General features: G+C 44.1%; 1 protein-coding gene across 11 annotated transcripts in view; it reads left to right on the top strand.

Annotated features, from left to right (window-relative positions):
- GNG12 (G protein subunit gamma 12) overlaps window positions 1-14,726 on the top strand; it is a 126,425-nt gene extending 111,699 nt beyond the window's left edge. For 9 of the 11 annotated variants that reach the window (XM_082611951.1, XM_082611946.1, XM_082611950.1 and 6 more), the window contains 2 exons: window positions 8,436-8,553; window positions 10,710-14,726. In XM_082611951.1, coding sequence (XP_082468077.1) covers window positions 8,461-8,553; window positions 10,710-10,835 — 219 coding nt within the window. In that variant the 5' untranslated portion in view covers window positions 8,436-8,460 and the 3' untranslated portion in view covers window positions 10,836-14,726. Of the gene's footprint in view, window positions 1-7,604; window positions 7,625-8,425; window positions 8,554-10,709 lie in introns of those variants that run through there. The other 2 variants (XM_082611947.1, XM_082611956.1) reach the window with 2 other exon arrangements.
- Window positions 14,727-18,346: the final 3,620 nt, after the last annotated feature.

Genomic DNA, 18,346 nt, shown 5'->3' with positions numbered 1-18,346 from the left:
AAGGTTCCAGCTGGGACCCTGGAGTCAGACTGCCTGGGCTCAAATCCCAGCCAAGCAGCTTGCTAGCTGTTTGACGCTAGGTACATATTAAACCCCTCTGTGCCTCAGTTTCTTCATTTATAAAATGGGGAGGAAAATACATAGAATTTCTCACAGGGTGATTGTGAGGATTCAGTAGGATAATGTATTGACAGTGATTGGCACATAGGCTGGTGTCTGGTGTAAGCTCTATGTAGCAATAAGCTGCTTTTATGATTAGGATTTTTATTATGGGGCCAGAATACTAGGGAGGATCTTGACTGCAAAGCTGAGCCCTTTGGACTTTTTCTGGAGTTCCTGGCGAATCCCTGGAACTTTTTTGAGCCAGAGAGAAATAAACTGAAAATGGTACTTTATCTGAGCATATGCTCGTCAGGATAGATTAGACTGGAGGAAAATAAGGGACATAAGTGGTTATGAGGCTGTTGCAATAGCCCTAACTTGAGGTGCTGGGAGCCAAGACCAGAAAATGGGGAAAAATTTAAATGCGGGGTTTGTCAAAGTAGGAATCAAAAGAATTTAGAAAGTGCCAGAGTCTAAGGTCACACTGTTCAATAAGGCCGCTGTGGCTGCTGAGCACTTGAAATGTGGCTCATCCAAGTCAAGATGTGTTGCAAGTGCAAAATGCACGCTGAGCTTCAAAGATTTAGTACCAAAAAGAATAAAATATCTCGATTTTTTAACATTGATTTACATTTTAATTTTGGTCATATTGGGCTAAATAAAATATATTAATTTCACTTTTTAATTTTTTTCATGTGGCTACTAGAAAATTTAACCTCACATATGTGGCTCACATTTCTATTGGACAAAGCTTGATTTTAGGAATTGGAAGGAAGGCTAATGCAAAAGGATGCCTTGTGACCAGGACAACGGTGGTGTCACTCATTGAGAAAGGGACATGAGAAAGATTGGGGGCAGGCGGCTGTGTTGCATCGGGTTTTAGGTGTGTTGTGTTTGAAGCAGCGGTGCAGCATTCGAGTGTAAATTGAAATAGGCTTTTTTATTTAGACATTGGAATTAAGGTAAAGGGTCAGGGCTGTATGCACGCGAAGTGTGTTGGTCTTAGCTAAAGTCCTTATGGGTAAGGCATCTACCGTCACTGAGGACCACTGCAGGTCAGGCAGGTGCTGAGTAATTTACGTATGTTCTCTCATATCCTCCTGGTACGACCCTGTTAGGTAGGTACTATTATTATCCCTTCCCATTTTACAGCTGAGGGAACTGAAGGTCAGAGAAGTGAAACAACGTGGGGTAGTCCGTGATGAGCCAGGATTCGAATGTATCTGACTCTAAAGGCTCTTGTTCACCTTGCTACACCAGCCCTCCAGGACTGGGCCCCTGAGAAAACCAAACTCAGAAGGAACAAGAGCTGTAGAAAGGAATAGCATTAGACAGGCAAGAACATGATGGTCTGGCGTCTCGGAAGCCAGGGAGGAGGCACTTTCCAAAAGGAAGTAGCTGTTAGGAAAACAAATTTAGACTTGAGTTACAAAGGATGTTAAATGCTAAGAACTGTTTCAAACTGAAGGAGGGTTAATCCTGTAGGTTAAGGTCATTAGAAGGAGTTAGAATTTTCCAAGACTTGTTCAGAGCTTTGAAAAGTTAAGCATAGGTAGGAAGTGGCATTCTTTTAAACTGACCTGTTCTAAGACCCAGGCAGAAATAAACATGGGTCGAACCAAGAGGCAGAGACTCTAATAATCATCACTGGTGTTTCTCAGGAGGACCTATATCGGAATCCTTTAGAAAGCTTGTACATACAGATTCTCGGGCTCTGCATCAGATATAATGAATCAGATTTTCTTTAACAAATGCCCCAGGTGTTCTAGATACACAGTGAATTTAGGAACCAGCTGCTCAGGCTATGCAGCTCTCTCCTCTGGATTTATTACCCAGGATTGTCTCATTCTCATGGCTCCCTGCCAGCTTTGCTAGGGCACAGGAGGTTGATGGGACCATCCTGCGTCTTTAGCAGTAGTCCTGCCTGGAATCTGGGGCAGTCCTTCTTTTACATAAGAGCAACCAGTTCTCCTTCGCTTAGATCTTCTCTCAAGGCCATTGAACTCCCCACTTCTACCGTCATTGCCATGGAAACCACCTATCTGAAGGAGCAACAGGCCCTAAAGGGAGGCCTTGTCCTCTTTGTCCAGTGCTTCTGGCTGACGCTTGGCCTTGCTTTCTCCCGATTGCTTCCTTGTGTCTTTGATGTTCAGAGGTCTGCAGTAGAGAGTGGCGATGGAGAGGATGACCTTGAGAGTCAGGTGGCCCTGAGTCCCAGCTCTGCTACGTAAATCAGTGTGATCTTCGGCAAGATTTTTTAACCTCTCTGTGCTTCATCTATAAAGCAGAAATGATGAAAGAATTCATCTCTAAGAAGATTAAATGAAATGATTCTTGGAATTTACTTACCTGGCACATACTAAGTACTCAGTAAGCGGTGGTAGTTTTTTAAATTTTATCATCATAACAACAGCAATAACATCTTCATCACCATCATCATTATTCAGTGACATGTGCCCTGGATGGCAGGTAAAATCTACTAATCAAAGATAGCAGACAAAGACTTCAAAGAGTTAGCAAGTTTAAAAGCATCTGCTCTTAGAGGAAGAGCTCTGTTGAGGTTTTGAGAGAGAACTGTTCTCTTTCTTTTTCGCTCTGCTGATTCTGAGCCTACACATACTTCTCTTAGAAAGGAACATCACTGTCACTTCGTTGTCTCTTCCCTACCCCCAAGCACGTCTGCCACCGTTCTGTGCAGCCCTTCCTCATCTGTCCGTCTTATTTTCCATCCCCCTAGGCCAGCAACTTGTTCCTTGCGCTCTGTGTTCTCGGAACCGGACAGGAGCAGGGCAGGACATGCAGCCAGCCAGTCACAGGTTCAACTACCCTTGGCCTCATTGGCTGCGAGCTTTGTTTGGGGTGGGGGTTAGGACTACACCTTGTGAATTCTGGGGGGATACAATTCAGCTGATAACACCCGGAGAGGTAGTTTACTTTCCCACCCCAGGAGGGAGGAGAATGTCAGGGCCTGTGGGTGCTCAGAGGGCTTCCCACGGGCTGTGATCAGGGGATGCAGCTACCAAGTGCTCAGCAGGAGTGTCCTCTGTGTTTACTACACTCACATGCTTATTTTATCTGATGCCTTAACAGTCCTTTGAGATAGAAAAGTATTATTATCCCCATTTTTCCCATGAGAAAGTTGAGGCTTAGATAGGCTACAGGCCCCGCGCAGGGCGCCAAAGGTAGGAAGGGGCAGGGGCAGGGGTGAGTCCAAGTCCCCTGGCCTAATCCTTGAGCATGGCCCAGGAACTAAATATCCGAGGCACAGGGTAAAGCCTGTGCCACAAGTTCAAATAGAGGGCCTGGCAGGTGTGCCTCTGCTCAGATCCAGCCCACTTGTGTAAGATTTTCTGATTTTTCCAGAAATTTTTCTTTTTAAGGTGAAATCTCTTCATTTTTCAAGTGTTGACAATTAAAACACACACACATTCTCTCCCTCCCTCCCTCCCTCCCTCTCTCTCTCTCCCTCTCTCTCTCTTTCCCCCTCTCCCCCTCCCTCCCTCCCTCCCTCCCTCCCTCTCTCTCTCTCTCCCTCTCTCTCTCTCTCTCTCTCTCTCTCTCTCTCACACACACACACACACACACACACACACATACAATTTAGTTAACCCTCTGTGGGACCCAACCGAACACATCTGAAGTCTGGATTCAGCCTGCAGGCTCTGATAGAAAATAATAAGTGTTCATGAGAATAGAAAACCAGTTCTTAGGGGCCTGACTGTCCACTCCCTGAACTCCTGCCAAGACCCTATCAGTAGATGTTGCAACCTGATCACATTACCTTGAAACTCTTCTTTTACTGTCTGAATTTTTCCCTTCCCACTGAACACGTGGTTTTCATCGTATTAACAAACCTGGGGGCCCAGCACTGGTTACACGTCGGTGTGTACCAGGTGCACCAGTGCCAGGTGCTCCTGTTTGTCCTCCCAACAAGCCTGTGAGATAGACTGCTGTCCCCTTTAGCAGATGAGGAGCAGGCAGAGAGCTGGGGTAAGACATTGATAACTGAAGGCAGGATCAGAGGGTAAGTGGTAGCCTGCTGTCTTTTTTTTTTTTTTTTTTTTTGCAGCCTGCTCTTTTATTACAGCCACAAGGGGTGTGTTTGCTCAGAAAGTTGGCTTCGCTCCAGTGATTCAGTTACTGGCCAGGCCATGATGACTTGTGATTCAGATCCTGGGGCTTCCTGGTGCCTTCCCCCCAGAGTGTGCTCTGTGACACACTTTCCATCCCCACCCTCCTCTCCCTGCTTCAGGCCCCTCTAGACAAAGATTAAAATGCCCACATTTCCCTAATGTGACATCTTGTTCCTAGGAATTTCTAGGAAGCTGAGAATTCAGATGAATAATAGCATTAAAACCAATGCAAAGTATTTGAATAGCTAAATACTACTTATGTTTATTCAAATCTCTCAGCCACATGTAAAAGTGGAAATAAGGCTGCAGAAGCAATAGCCAGAGCTTTATCAAACCTGTGTGTCTGCACAGGCAGGCACAGGCCTGGGCCCTTCTGGGTGGGTTATCCAGTGACTCCAGAAGTTGACCTCAGTCCTTGCCTAATAGCCACAGCGAGAACATTCTCACTTAGCTTATGGATATGAGAGGGGAGACCTGTCTTCCAGGGCACTAGACAGACAAGCAGATGCCTTCTGCACCAGAAGGGGTGTTGCACAAACGTGAAGCCATCAGCAAGGCCACAACTCCAGGTCATGGAGTTTCAAGGTCGCCCTTGATGAGAACCACATCGTAGACTGTTCAGTGATGTCCAGAGTGTTTGCAAATCAAATTAATTGGAATTGCATCCTTTCCTTGATAGAATAGGAAGTGTGGCTTCTGGGGTGGAGAGGCTTAAAAGTTAGTTCAAGGCTGTGAGCTGGATTAACTTGGAGCAAGTTTTTCTAATTTTGGTTGCCTCATCTATAAAACAAGGATGAAAAAGTAATATACCTTTCAGGCTGAGAGTGAGGCTTCACAGGCGAATGCAGATGAAAGTATGTGTGCGCTCTAAGGTCCTATACATCGGGTGCTGTTTGTCTTGGAAGCTATTTTTGGAGTAAGAATAACACAAGTTTTTTATCCAAGTAGTAGCACAAACAAACAGCCAGACATCCGTGCATTGAGGGAAGACCAAAGACACCCCTTGAGGGTGCAGAGAGGCTCAGACGTGTTTGTGTCCCAGCCTCTCGGTCTGGTTCTGCCCCAGCCCAGCTGTTGAGGCAATGCAGAGCAGCTGCAAGTGGGGAGGACGTCCTCAGCAAGACCTCCTGCTCCTGTAAACACCACCCACCGCTCAGACGTCAAGCATCCGTGACCCTGCTTTCGTACACGTGAGGCAGCTCAGCCCACCGAGTTCCTTGAAGAGGTTCCTTAGGTTAAAACGACATAATTTTGATTTGACTTCTCCACTGGAAGCATGTTATCATAAGAAATTATGGGTTTTTTTGTTTGTTTTTTATTTTTGGCTGTGTTGGGTCTTCGTTTCTGCGCGAGGGCCTTCTCCAGTTGGGGCAAGCGGGGGCCACTCTTCATCGCGGTGCGCGGGCCTCTCACTATCGTGACTTCTCTTGTTGCGGAGCACAGGCTCCAGATGCGCAGGCTCAGTAGTTGTGGTTCACGGGCCCAGTTGCTCCGCGGCATGTGGGATCTTCCCAGACCAGGGCTCGAACCCGTGTCCCCTGCATTGGCAGGCGGACTCTCAACCACTGTGCCACCAGGGAAGCCCAAGAAATTATGTTCTTTACCAGTGGCCCAGTGTACAACTTCTTCTAGAGGAATCCCCAGCAGAAGGGAGCAGGAAGCTATCTGAGGGATAGGGAGAGGGCTCTCTGTGAAGGAGCAGGTGAGAACACAGATGTCAGAAGTGGGGAAAGCTGTAAGAGCCCCAAGCTGGCAAGCATGAACTGTGAACCGCTGGCTGTTTATAATTGTGACTATAATACAGTCAGGAAGTAAGTCGTCCGTGTACCAGATGCAAAGTTTCTCACCAATTTTAGGAGGACCTACCCAAGCATTTTATAACTAAAGCCAAATTGTGGACTATTTGCTTACAGCTGTGCGGGTGGGCGGAGCCATGGCTGACCCAGTCCTGATACGTGTGTGAAATGTTCTGCAGTTACAGGAAAACTTGCACAGGCCTTGGAAACTTTATGCCCTAGAGGTTGAGAAGAAGAGACTGCTTGGCGTTATTTTCCTGCAAAGGGAACATTTACAAAGTCCTAAGGGTGCAGCCTGGAAAAACCACAGGCCACTCAGAAAGGGTGTCACGTTCGCATTCTGAAGGCTAGGGGCCAATCCTCAGAACCGGCGCCAGCTGGCAGGGGAGCCCAGTTTAACGTGCTACAGGGAATAAAACGAGGACCAGCGCGCTGTGAACCAGGCTGCCTGCTGCCTTAGACCCATTTCAAAGGCTCTGTTAACAGGTGCTTGCTGGGAGCACAGAAGGGCTGGGCCAGACTGCTGGGTGTGTGCAAAGTCACCGGGAGGAGACCCTCAGCCTCTCCTTTGGGTGGGGCAGGATGAGTGCAGAATCTGAGGAGGAGGCAGCTTGTCAGGAAGTGTGTTGTAACCGGGTCGCCCAAGGCAAGGCCAGCGTGCCCTGCCCCACAAGGACGGGCTCCTCCCAGTTTCCTGCACGGCTTGGGCTCCCTTATGCTAGGGGAATCCTCAGTGGGCTGTTTCCAGCCACTCTATTCTGCCCTGACACCAGAGTGCAGCAGAGTTGCCTGGGGCCCATGCCCATAGCCCACCCAGACCAGTCGGTCAAAACGCTTGGAGGCCCATTGACCAGGGGGAGGCAGGTAGGTACACAGAGGATTCCCATTCATTGTGCTGGGTGTGGCCCCCAAGGATAAATACAACAGCAGCTGCTGTGTATGGAGTGCCCTGGTCCTATGCAAAACACTGCGTGTGCACCAGTGAATTGAATGCTCAAAAACAAATGAGAAAACATGGGCTCACAGAGGTTAAGTAACTGGAAGAGGTAGGGTCCAAACCAGGAACATGAAGCTTGTTGATTAGGCTGGATTTCAAAGTTCTGCACGCAGTTAAAAGCACAGTTTTATTTGGGCATTTGACCCAAAGCTGCCTCTGACTTCAGAAGGTACAAGCTCTACCCAAGTCCTTGAACTCAGCCATCAGAAGCATTGAGTGCGGTAGAACTCCGGGGGACACCACAGGAGCTGTGGGTTGCTGTTTTCAGCAGCCTTGTCTAGTGTAAGCCTTTATGGCAGATATGCCTTGTGCACCTGCAGCCCCTCCAGAAGGTTGAGTCAGCCAGTGTTTGCTGCTGGCGCCACGGTGCCCTCAGACTTTGCTGAGCCCTTGCATAGCGCCGGCGAGGCACACCTACTGTCCACCTGCTCTGACTCATAAAACTGCCAGGGCTGCCAGCTCTGCGATGTCTTCCAGTGCCACTGTGCCGAGAGAGAACTTAGCCATATATGGCAGGGGCACCAGGCAGTGCTTTTCCCCAGCCTGCCTTCCCCTTGGACTATGCCATTGGGCAACTAGACCGGTCGAAGCTCAAGGTACGGGATGTTTCCTTTGCTTTTCACCAGGAGAGAGAGAGGCAGAGGGCAGGCCCACGAACATGTGATGGGGGTGTGGGATTGGCCAGTGCCCTGGCCACCAGGATGAAGCCAGAGAGGTCAAAGGGGTGGGGCAGGGGGGAGGTGCTGATGTAATTCCATTAAATATTTCAGGCTTGAGGCTGTATCCCATGTGACTTTTGCTGTGGATCTGTCATTGAGAGTCTTTCAGCTGAAAGGTTCCCACTTCTTCTTGAATAAAGGCTTCCTTATCTGCCTAACTTTCTCCAAGCGACTGCAAATCTTGATAACACCTAAAAATGCACCCTTTGTGCAGAGTTCTCCAGAAGCACTCTCTTCTGCCCTTTTCTGTTGCCAGGATTTGTATCGGTGTAATAGTTGGGTAAGAGAGCCAAAACGAAATGAAATCAAACCTTCTATTAACGTACAGGGCAGTAATGTTAACCTGCACGTGGTGCGTGGCCCACGTTGGCTGGAGGCCTGGTAGCTACCACAGATGTCTGTGTGTGTTTGTTTCCCCTTAGAAAACGCTACTTTATGCTGTATATGGGGCGCATGGATTAAACTGCTAGTACTGGGTTTCTGCAGACGAAAGATTCATGAAGGTGCTCAAAAGGATTACAAGCTTAGAAACTGAGGCCGCCACTCCCATTGCTGAGGGGCTTTGTGGTAGCAGCCTCCAAGAGGCTGTGGTGACCGGGAATGCATCCTTTTCCCCTCAAAGCATTATGAATGTCTAAGCAACTTAAAGATGACTGTTCTTCACCTTTGAAAAAAAAGTTCTCTTCAGATTTCAGGTGAAACCGTAACTGAAGATGTCGAGCAAGACAGCCAGCACCAACAACATCGCCCAGGCAAGAAGGACTGTGCAGCAGTTGAGAATGGAAGCCTCCATCGAAAGAATAAAGGTAAGAGCCTTGAGTGGGTCAGACGTGTTTTCTGACCGGCTCCCTCTGCCCTCTCAAGGCTGGGCCACATTTCTGAGAAGGTGGATGCCATGTAATTGGGCCAGGTGCCAGGATGTTCCCCGAGCCAGCTGAGAGTCTCCGAATCTTAACTTTCATTTCAACGTAGCACTGGAGAGCCAGTGTCTGAGTGAGGCTCTCTGTGTGGACAGAAAACCTGAAGCCCGTGACAGGATTTCCTGAGGACCTGCCTTCCCTGAGCGCACATGGTCGAGCCCTCTGTCATTGTGTTCTCCCTCGGGACAGGGCTTCCAGGTGGACTTTATAAACACCCTCGTCACCCCTCTGGAATGCATGAAGTGTTCTAGAGTTATCAGTGCAGCCAAGGTGGCCTTGCATAAGTCAACACCCAGGTGTCCTTTTTAGGAGAAGGTGGGTTTTTCAGTGTGTGCGGACTTTGACAACCACAGTCTGCAACCCCGGGTAAGTATCAGCCTTAGTTGAGATCTGGAGGAAACCAGAGGGCATTTGTTGGGTCACCTGACTCTGAAGTCTTTTTCCCCCAGACCCTCAGAGAGGGCTAGGCGGTGAGTGCCTTGGAATGTTGTAATGGCCGTTTCTTAGATACTGAAGCAGTCACCTGATAAATTCCTCTGGGCCTAGAGATAGTCACCTGTCTTCAAAACAGGAGGCTGCCTGTGCCCCTGGCCTGAGGACACTGATCTGATTATTCTAACGGGTCTCCCACCCAGACTTCTGAACAGGGTGTGGTATTTCCATTTTTAACTCATGCCAAAGTAAGGTACAGCATCTTCCCATGCTGGCTTTGTCCCTCTTTTTATTCCCCCAAGCCCAATCTTTAACAGTAAATCTTGAAGCTCTACTAGAATTTGGCTCTATTCTGAGTTTTGGCTCCGAGCACATAATTCGGTTCTTTAACTCTGTTCTGCATTCTAATCGACTGGTTATTGGATAGAAACTAAGATACAACCTTCCTTTGAATCACAGACACTTTTCTTTTTCCCCTCCCCCCCCAACTTTTTATTTTGAGAAATTTCAAACCTGTGGAAGAGTTGTAACAACAAACACCCATATACCGTTTACCAAGATTCACCAATTATTAGCATTTTACCCCACTTGTTTTCTCTCTGTCTCTACACACACACACTCACAAAACTGACATAATTTTTTCTTTAAATTTGTTGAAAGTTATTTGCAAACATCGTGACGCATCACCCCTAATACTTCACCATCTGTCTCCTAAGTATAAGGGCATTCTTCTACATAACCACAGTACAATGATTACATTCAGATCAGCTGCTAATAGTATCTAACACATAGTCCAATTTCGAAGATTCCAGGCCACTCACTTTTCAGAATGGCCCTCACTTTAGATGGGATTGTTTGCTGACGATCAAATTCAGGCTAAAAGTTTGGACAGAAATACTAGCTGGCTGGTGGTGAGTCTTCTGCACTCACTCCAAGAGACATCTGATGTCAGTTTGATCACTTGGTTAAGGAAGGCCTTATCTGCCAGATTTCTCCATTTAGAAGTACATTTTCCCTCTTTAAGTAACAGATAATCTGGGAGTGATACTTTGGTTATCCTGTTCTCCAACAGTCTTCCACCCAGTGGGTTAGCATTCAAATACCTATCAAGTTTGTGAAGTTTGTGAATATTTTCTTTTTTTTTAATTTTTTTTTATTGAAGCATAGTTGATTTACAGTTTTGTGCCAGTCTCTGCTCTACAGCAAAATGACTCAGTTATACACATATAGACATTCTTTTTTTATATATTCTTTTATATGAATGAATATATCTATTCATTATGGTTTATCACAGGATACTGAATATAGTCCCCTGTGCTATACAGTAGGACCTTGTTGTTTATCCAACCTATATAGTAGTTTGCATCTACCAACCCCAAACTGGCAGTCCATCCCTCTCCCTCCCCCCCTCCCCCTTGACAACCACAAGTCTGTTCTCTATGTCTATGAGTCTGTTTGTTTTGTAGATAGGCTCATTTGTGCCATATTTTAGATTCCACATATAAGTGATATCATACGGTATGTGTCTGACTTACTTCACTTAGTATGATCATCTCTAGTTGTAGCCTGTAAATATTTTCTTTGTTTGCTTTGGTCTGTCTGCACACCAGGTTTCAAAGGCATCAGCGGACCTCATGTCCTACTGCGAGGAGCATGCGAGGAATGACCCTCTGCTGATGGGGATACCAACTTCAGAAAACCCTTTCAAGGATAAAAAGACCTGCATCATCTTATAGAGGAGTAGTGAAGTGGTTCCTCCCCTCTTCTCAACAAAGCAAATGATGAGCAGCTCCTTGAAAAGATTGACCTTCAGCTTATTTGGTAACCACTGCTAATAACTAAAATGTTCTTAACTAACTTGGAATCATGGACTCTGAAGTCTTTGTTTTCCGAGTTGTCCTTTCTCTAAAATGCCCTTTAATGAATTAATACAGAATAACAATCTTGTTTTCCATTTGTTAACTCTGGTGTCATATTGGGTTACTGCTGAAGGAAAGTTGGTCTGGCCTTTTAAAAAAACAAATATGTGAATGATCCATTAAGACCTAAATTACCTAAGGACTCGTCTCGATTAAAATGCCAAGAATAACTTGTCCTAAAGCCTTTCTATCATAGTATGTTCTTGATAGGCTTACGCCAATCTGTACAGTATAGGTGGGTGAGGAGTGTTTTGTGTATATATATGTGTGTTTGTATATACACATCTCAAAGCTTATTTCCCTATTAAAATGTCTGTCTCTCCAGACCATCAGTTCAACTCCAGAAGAAGTTATACCTTTATCTTGAGCTGTGTGTGGGTAGAATTAAATTCTTTTCTCATAGTTATTGTACAAAAAGTAAAGAACACCCTAAAGACCGCATTCATTGTAATTGAGTAATGAAGTCATCTCTCTCCTCTTGAAATCTTGCTGACCTCTTAGGCTACACTAAATTGTGCCAATTAAAATTTAAAAACTGAACTAAAAGCCCTTTTATGATATGAGTATTAATTCACCAAGGGCTTTCGGGCTTCAGTGATCCTGTGTCTAGAAAAGGGGAGGAGGCCCTTGGGGAGTACCCTGGGCAGCTGTGCCCCGGGGCTCACGTTCTCTGGAGCAGGGTAGACACCTCCGAAATTTCCACTCTAACGATGGGAGGGAGACAGAGCAGCCGTGAGCCGGGCCAAGAGAGGAGCAGGAATGCGTGAAAAACAGCTGCTCTCCTTGGCCCAGCTTGGTGATTTAGTTCACGTTCTCTGCCTCCCCTCTATCTTTCCTCTGCCGCCAGAACATGTGCTCAGAGGTAACGTTCACCTCCCAGCCCCAAGTGGGCAGATCATCATGGGGAAGAAACATAGATACAGAAAGAACGTAGAGGTATCAGACACTTACTTCCTTAAGCTCTTTTCAGATATCTGCAGCGTCATCGTCATCCCTAGCTTGTCCTCGCACCATCTGAGAGAGGCTGGGATCCAGTGGTTCGCTACCTGGGCCCACGGTTCCAGCAGCTGGGCGTTGGGCTCCTTGATTTTCCTCTGGGCATGATGGTGCTGCCACACATCCTCAGAATTTCCAGTGGGGATGCCAAAAGAAGGCATCTCCTGTGGCCAGAGGGTACCTTAACTTTATCAAAGAGGAAGAGGGGGTCTTTTTAAATGCTTATTTATGGGCCCAAACCATACACTAGACCTTTGATATTTTAATTCAGCTTCAGTTCATTAAAAACAACTACTAATGAACGATTTAAAATATTCTCAAAAAGGATTCCTCCCCAAGAAGGAATTATTTACAACGGTTTTCCCTAGTTCTGTTCAGTCTTGCCCTGCAGTGCAAGCCCCTTTTAAAATCTAATGTCTGAGCTTTGACTATTATGCTAATTGTGAGTGAACAAATGCAGTACTGTTTTTTTCCAAACTGCTCAAATATATTCCGTATTTCTCCAAGTCACCTGCCTGTTCAGCATTGTGAACGGCCCTCACTCTTCCAGGACCATGTGGAAATCACGCCACCGCTGTTACCCTCTTGTCATCTACGCTTAGTTCTGCAAAACGCCCAGTTTCCAAGTAAATTATAGGCACCTGTTGGAGAGAGAGCGGTTTTTCCTTTCAAAAGGTGATATTTGAAATGTACATTAATAAGACAACTTTACATTTACAGCTTCACCTAATGAGACATTCTTTTTTTTATAAGTATATTTTTCTACTGATAGTTTCAGAACACTAATCTTATTTTCACTCTGATTTTTACCATGTTTCTTTAAATATTTATAATGTAGCTTGTTACAAAATATTTTCATGAAATTACTTTTATTATACTGCTATGTACACATTTTTGGTAGCAAGCATAGTTTATTCTTTAGTACTAAAACATGTTCTTTTACCTAACAGAAAACAAATATGGTTTGCTATATATTTGTTAACATGCCTGTAGTGCTAAGGAATGGACTTGATGTCCCAGGAGATTTCATTTTTTATTTTTGCTGGCCAGATATCATAAAGGCTACGAGTATGAAAATCATGTAACTTCCTAACCAGGTGTAGGGTATGTTTAAGAAAAGTGATATCAAATCCTTTGATGCTGGACCCAAGGGGGAGAAAAATTGTAGCTAAATGTTGATTTACTTATAACTAGACATCTATGTGAGAAAAATATAATATATGTATACATATATATGATATGCAGAAGTCACTTTTATTTATCAGGCTTTATTCTACTTGTAAAGCCACAGTTTAACTATTCGACAGCAACTGGTTTTTGATAATGACAGACAAATGCCCAGTGTGTGTTATTTTTTCCAACTACCACTATAATGACACACCTAATCACTTATGTGCATGCAACTTCTTGCCTTCATATCTATGAAGCTATTTAAATATGTTCACTATACTTTGTCTTTAATGCTGCTTCTGTTAACAGTGATCTCTTTTTCCATTCTTATATCTTCATTAGTGCATCATAAATCTGTCCAATTGAGGCCTCAGGACCATGGCAAGATATGCTAGACGGAAGTTCATGACTCCAAAGTATTTTACAGAAACACTTTTTTTTAAATAGAGAAACACTTTCTATACCAGGTGGTTCACAAGCTATAGGTTTTTTTCTAAATAAGAATCAGGTTTTTACATTTCTTTACCTTATTATTAAAATGAAAAGTGCCATACTTACCCTTTAAAGGAAAGACCTGATTTGCTTTCTCTCTATTGGGACTACCTTTGTGCTTTACTAATCTTTCAACTATCAGAAAAAAAAAAATTATACCAACAATTTAGTAATTTTGAGGCATAAGTTAGTTTAGGTAGTGCAGGATGTGCCAAACTTTCCCTTCAGATTCCTTCTTCTCAGTCAGTTTGCACCTAAGAGAGTGTCATCTGAGTGACTACTCCAAATTTTAACAGCTATATAGTCCCAAGAAGTAAATCACAGTACATATCAGTCCTTTCTCAATAAACATAATACCAGAGTGTGTTAGGACTTGTATTGACTTTTTATGGTAGATCTGTGAATAGGAAAAAAATACATTGAATCAAGTAGAATTATCTGTATGTTAAAATAGAACACTTACCTAGAGCCGGGTGGCCTGGATCGTTCATTGTCTAGCCAATCCTGTGTCCCTGTGTTGTGTGACTTTGAACAAGGCACTCCATCTCTCTGGGCCTCCATTTTCGCCATCTATAAAACGGGGCTTGAAGTAGATGATGGCTGAGATCCCCCTGTTCCATCCAGCAGCCTACCACCCCTCTACTGGTCCTGCCAACATGTTGGTGCTATATGCTGCTTCAAATATAGAATTGGGTTTGTCTGTTGTGTGTGCTCATTTAATAGCTTATGCAAGGCCTTTTTGTTATATGGCTTTTTTTCCCTAGTTTTATGGACTTGATTACTGTAATAATGTCTTGTTTATAGCCATGTAACTATAAACATACATTCTCTTGATGTCTCAGTAAATTTGCATTTGATATATAGTTGATGGGATTGTTGTTTTATAACATTCTTTGACTGCTCATCTGTCCAGCATCTTATTAACCTAAACACTGTGATCATTGTTTGGAAATCTGTTCTGCGGAAAGAATAAAAGCATTTACTTCATAGCTAACGTGTTCACAGATTTGAAAGAAGTTTCATTAAAGCACTGTTGCTCTCTTTGCTGGATCAGTGCCTCATTGAATCTTCCTACTGTATTTTGCTCAATAAATTAACAGAAGACCAATTCTCTTCCCCTTTTCCTGCATTCATTCAGTTAACATTTTCTGAGCACCTGCTGAGAGCCAGGTAGGAACTCAGGCTCTGATTACACTCAAATGAATAAGGCTCACACCAGCCTGTGAGAAGCTCAGACTAGGGCAAGGAAGGGTGGGAATAACCAACATATAAACTAATAATTATAGTACCGTGTGCAAAGTGCCTGAACTCAGGTGAACACACAGTGCCGTGAGAGCCCAGAGGAAGGAGGGCTACCTCCATATCAGCAAAGTCTGAGAAGGCTTCCAAGGGAGGTGGTGTTCGAACTAGGTCTTGAGAGACGAAGAAACCCTGTATGCATTGGAATGAAGTCTTGGGAGGGAATGGCAGGAGGAGGAGAAAAGTGAGCTCAAAGCTAGTGTGCAGAGCATCTCCCATACCACTTACCCTGCAAGCACCCGGAAGGCAGTGGAAGTTGTTAAGGAAGAGTGGCGTAGTGAGTCACTGTGTGTGGAAGGCTCTTTCCCAACCTGAGACCCGGCTGTGACCATAGATACAGACAACAAATGGAAAGTCATCAGACTTGAAGACTCATAGTCACCAAGTGTTTGTTGAAGGTACCCTGCCTCCTGCCCAGTCCCTTCCTCCAGAGCTGCGATTCCCACAGAGGTGAAGGGAGGGACAGCGTCATCCAGAAAGCTGGGGAGAAGGCAGCCAACAAGGTTATGGGCTGGGCAAGCTAAAGAGATGGCCCCTGCTTCCGAAAACCAGCACACACACACTACAAAGGGTAGGGGCAAAACATAGATAGCCACTCAGCCCTTGCTAGGAAAGGACTGAAGAATTTAGACACGTTAGTCATGAAAAATAGGCAGCAACTGACCAGCACTTTCACTGGCTCAGACCAAATTACCAGAAGTTCCTGTGACTTTCAATGGAGGACGGGATTGGGGGTGGTAGATGGGACTTGGGTAGGGATAAGGGGATGGAGGACAATGAAGCTGAAATGGGTAGACTAGGTAAGTAAATGTGGCAGATGAAAAGGTATGCAACCTTAATGGTATGAACAAAGAACTCAAGCCTGCTGGTAATGTGGGAGCTAAATGTGGAGATGCAGGTCCAGCTCTCCTGGACATGCACTGTGACCAGCTTCTCATCGGCAAGGGTCTGTTACACATATACATATGGACATTCACCATAAGCCTTCTTACTTGGGGCTAGGTGGACAGTCTTTTGAGTCTCTGTGTCTAGATTTACAAACTTCGGGCTCACGGCTCTGACTGCGTAGAACCTGTCCTGCCATCAGCTCTAAGTCATCTTTGCACAACCTGGCATGACTATTGCCTTTAGCTTGCTTCCAGAGCATGGCCCTGCTTGCTACTCTACCCCTTTGCCGCTGTGAGCAGCAAATAACCTTTCCTTTCAGATGCTTCCCCAATTGCTGTTTCCTTATCTGAGTCAATCACATCTATTAAAGGCCATTTAGCTATAGGCCAGTTCTGGGCAAACATATACATACAGTTGGTCTCAGGAACCCTCACCTCAACGACTAATTTTTTAAGAAACCAATATTTTCTCTGCACTGGAAGAAAATGCAGTCCAAATAAATGTATCCTGAAATGCTATATGACTTAATATATTAATCTGTAGAAGACAACTGATGCTATAAAATAGAACTATGGAGAGAGCAATGCTTAGCATTAAGGAGCAGAAGTTAAAGTTTTAGGTGTATTGAGAATTAATTTTACATACAAAGCATCTTTATACCTTATAAATCCTCCTAGGTAATCTATTCAATAATGAAAGCAAGTAATTGGACTGGCCGAGATATATAATGGTAAGGTCTCAAATTTGCATGTTAAATCTGCAGCTGAGACATCTATGTGCAAATTGCTACTCCTGGTCTCTAGATCCAATCATGCCATCTTAACACACACACACAGCTTAGTGATAGAAGAGAGAGCTCCAGCCACAAAAGACCTGAAATCTGGTCCTGACATAGGACATTAACCATGTGATATCACAAAGACCCTGTGGATCTGTAAGTTGATATGCTGGGGGCAGGGGAAAAGGAGTCACTCACTGAGCAAGTTGTGATATAAAGTTTCCTTCTAAAACAGATTTAAATAAAAAGTAAGCCAATTTATATTTTCAAAAATGTGGGTATATAATAGCACAGCTTGTACTTGGATGTGGCAGAAATGGTAAAGAAGCTTTACAGTATATCTGACGACAAGCATCGCGTTGGAGAACTGCACGCCAAGAATTGACCATGTGCAGCAGATCCTTCCTACCTTTAACCTTGAGACATTTTCCCATAGCCAACGCATTAGAATTGCTTTATTGTAGATAAACCCTTGTAGATCTGACATCAATGAAGTACATTTCAATATAGCTCATACATCTGTCGATATTTACAGACATCTGTGTGAGGCCCTGGGGAAAGGAGGGACCAAACACTGACAGCGGGCTGGACACTCCACGTGTATCCTCCCATTTAAGCCTCACAACAACTCTTGAAAGGAAAGTAGACTTTATTTAACTCTATACTACAGATGAGGAACTGAAGCTCAGAGAAGTCAAGCGAGTTATACAGGATCCAACAACTAAGAAGTACAGACCCTAATTCCACACACCCGCGTCAGCTAGATTCTACAGCCCATAGTCTGTCTTCATAACTGTAGCATGGTTTGAATGGGGGGGCGGGCAGTGAGGCAAAATAACTTTGGGAATTTTAAAATTAATCAAGTGAGAAATAAAACTACCATATGACCCAGCAATTCCACTCCTGGGTATGTATCTGAAAAGAACAAAAATACTAATTTGAAAAGATACACGCACCCCAATGTTCATAGCAGCATTATTTACAATAGCCAAGATATGGAATTAACCTTAGTGTCCATCAACAGACAAATGAATAAAGAAGGTGTGGTATATAAATATAGTCAATGGAATACTACTCAACCATAAAAAAGAATGAAATTTTGCCATTTGCAATAACATGGATGGGATTTGGAGGGTATTATGCTAAGTGCATTTAGACAGAGAAAAACAAATACTGTATGATATCGCTTATATGAGGGGTCAAACTAGTGAATATAACAAAAATTAAACAGACTCACAGATATAGAGAACTAGTGATGGAGGGGGGAGGGGCAATATAGGAGTAGGGAATTAAGAGGTACAAATTACTATGTATAAAATAATTAAGCTACAAGGATATATTGTACAGCACAGATAATATAGCCATATTTTATAACAACTATAAATGGAGTATAACCTTTAAAATTGCGAATCACTATGTGGTACACCTGTAACATAATATTGCACATGAACTCAATAACAAAAAAATTTATTTTAATTTAAATAAACTTAAGTAATGTAAAGTGAGCAAACTGGTTCCTTAGTAATGAAGAGCCTAATGTCCTGGACCTTAAATAAAAATAAACAATACTAGACTCCAGGCACTTACTATGGGCAGGTACTATTCTCAGCGTTTTGCATCTCTTAATTCATTTAATTCTCACAACAAACCCATGAGGTCGCTACTATTATTATCCCTACTTTACATATGAGAAAATGGAATTTCG

This window comes from Mesoplodon mirus (assembly GCF_964341445.2).
Source record: "Mesoplodon mirus genome assembly, chromosome: 3".
NCBI classification, from domain to species: domain Eukaryota; kingdom Metazoa; phylum Chordata; class Mammalia; order Artiodactyla; family Ziphiidae; genus Mesoplodon; species Mesoplodon mirus.
Note: the sequence above shows the minus strand (reverse complement) of the source record. Positions and strands in the feature narration are given on the sequence as shown.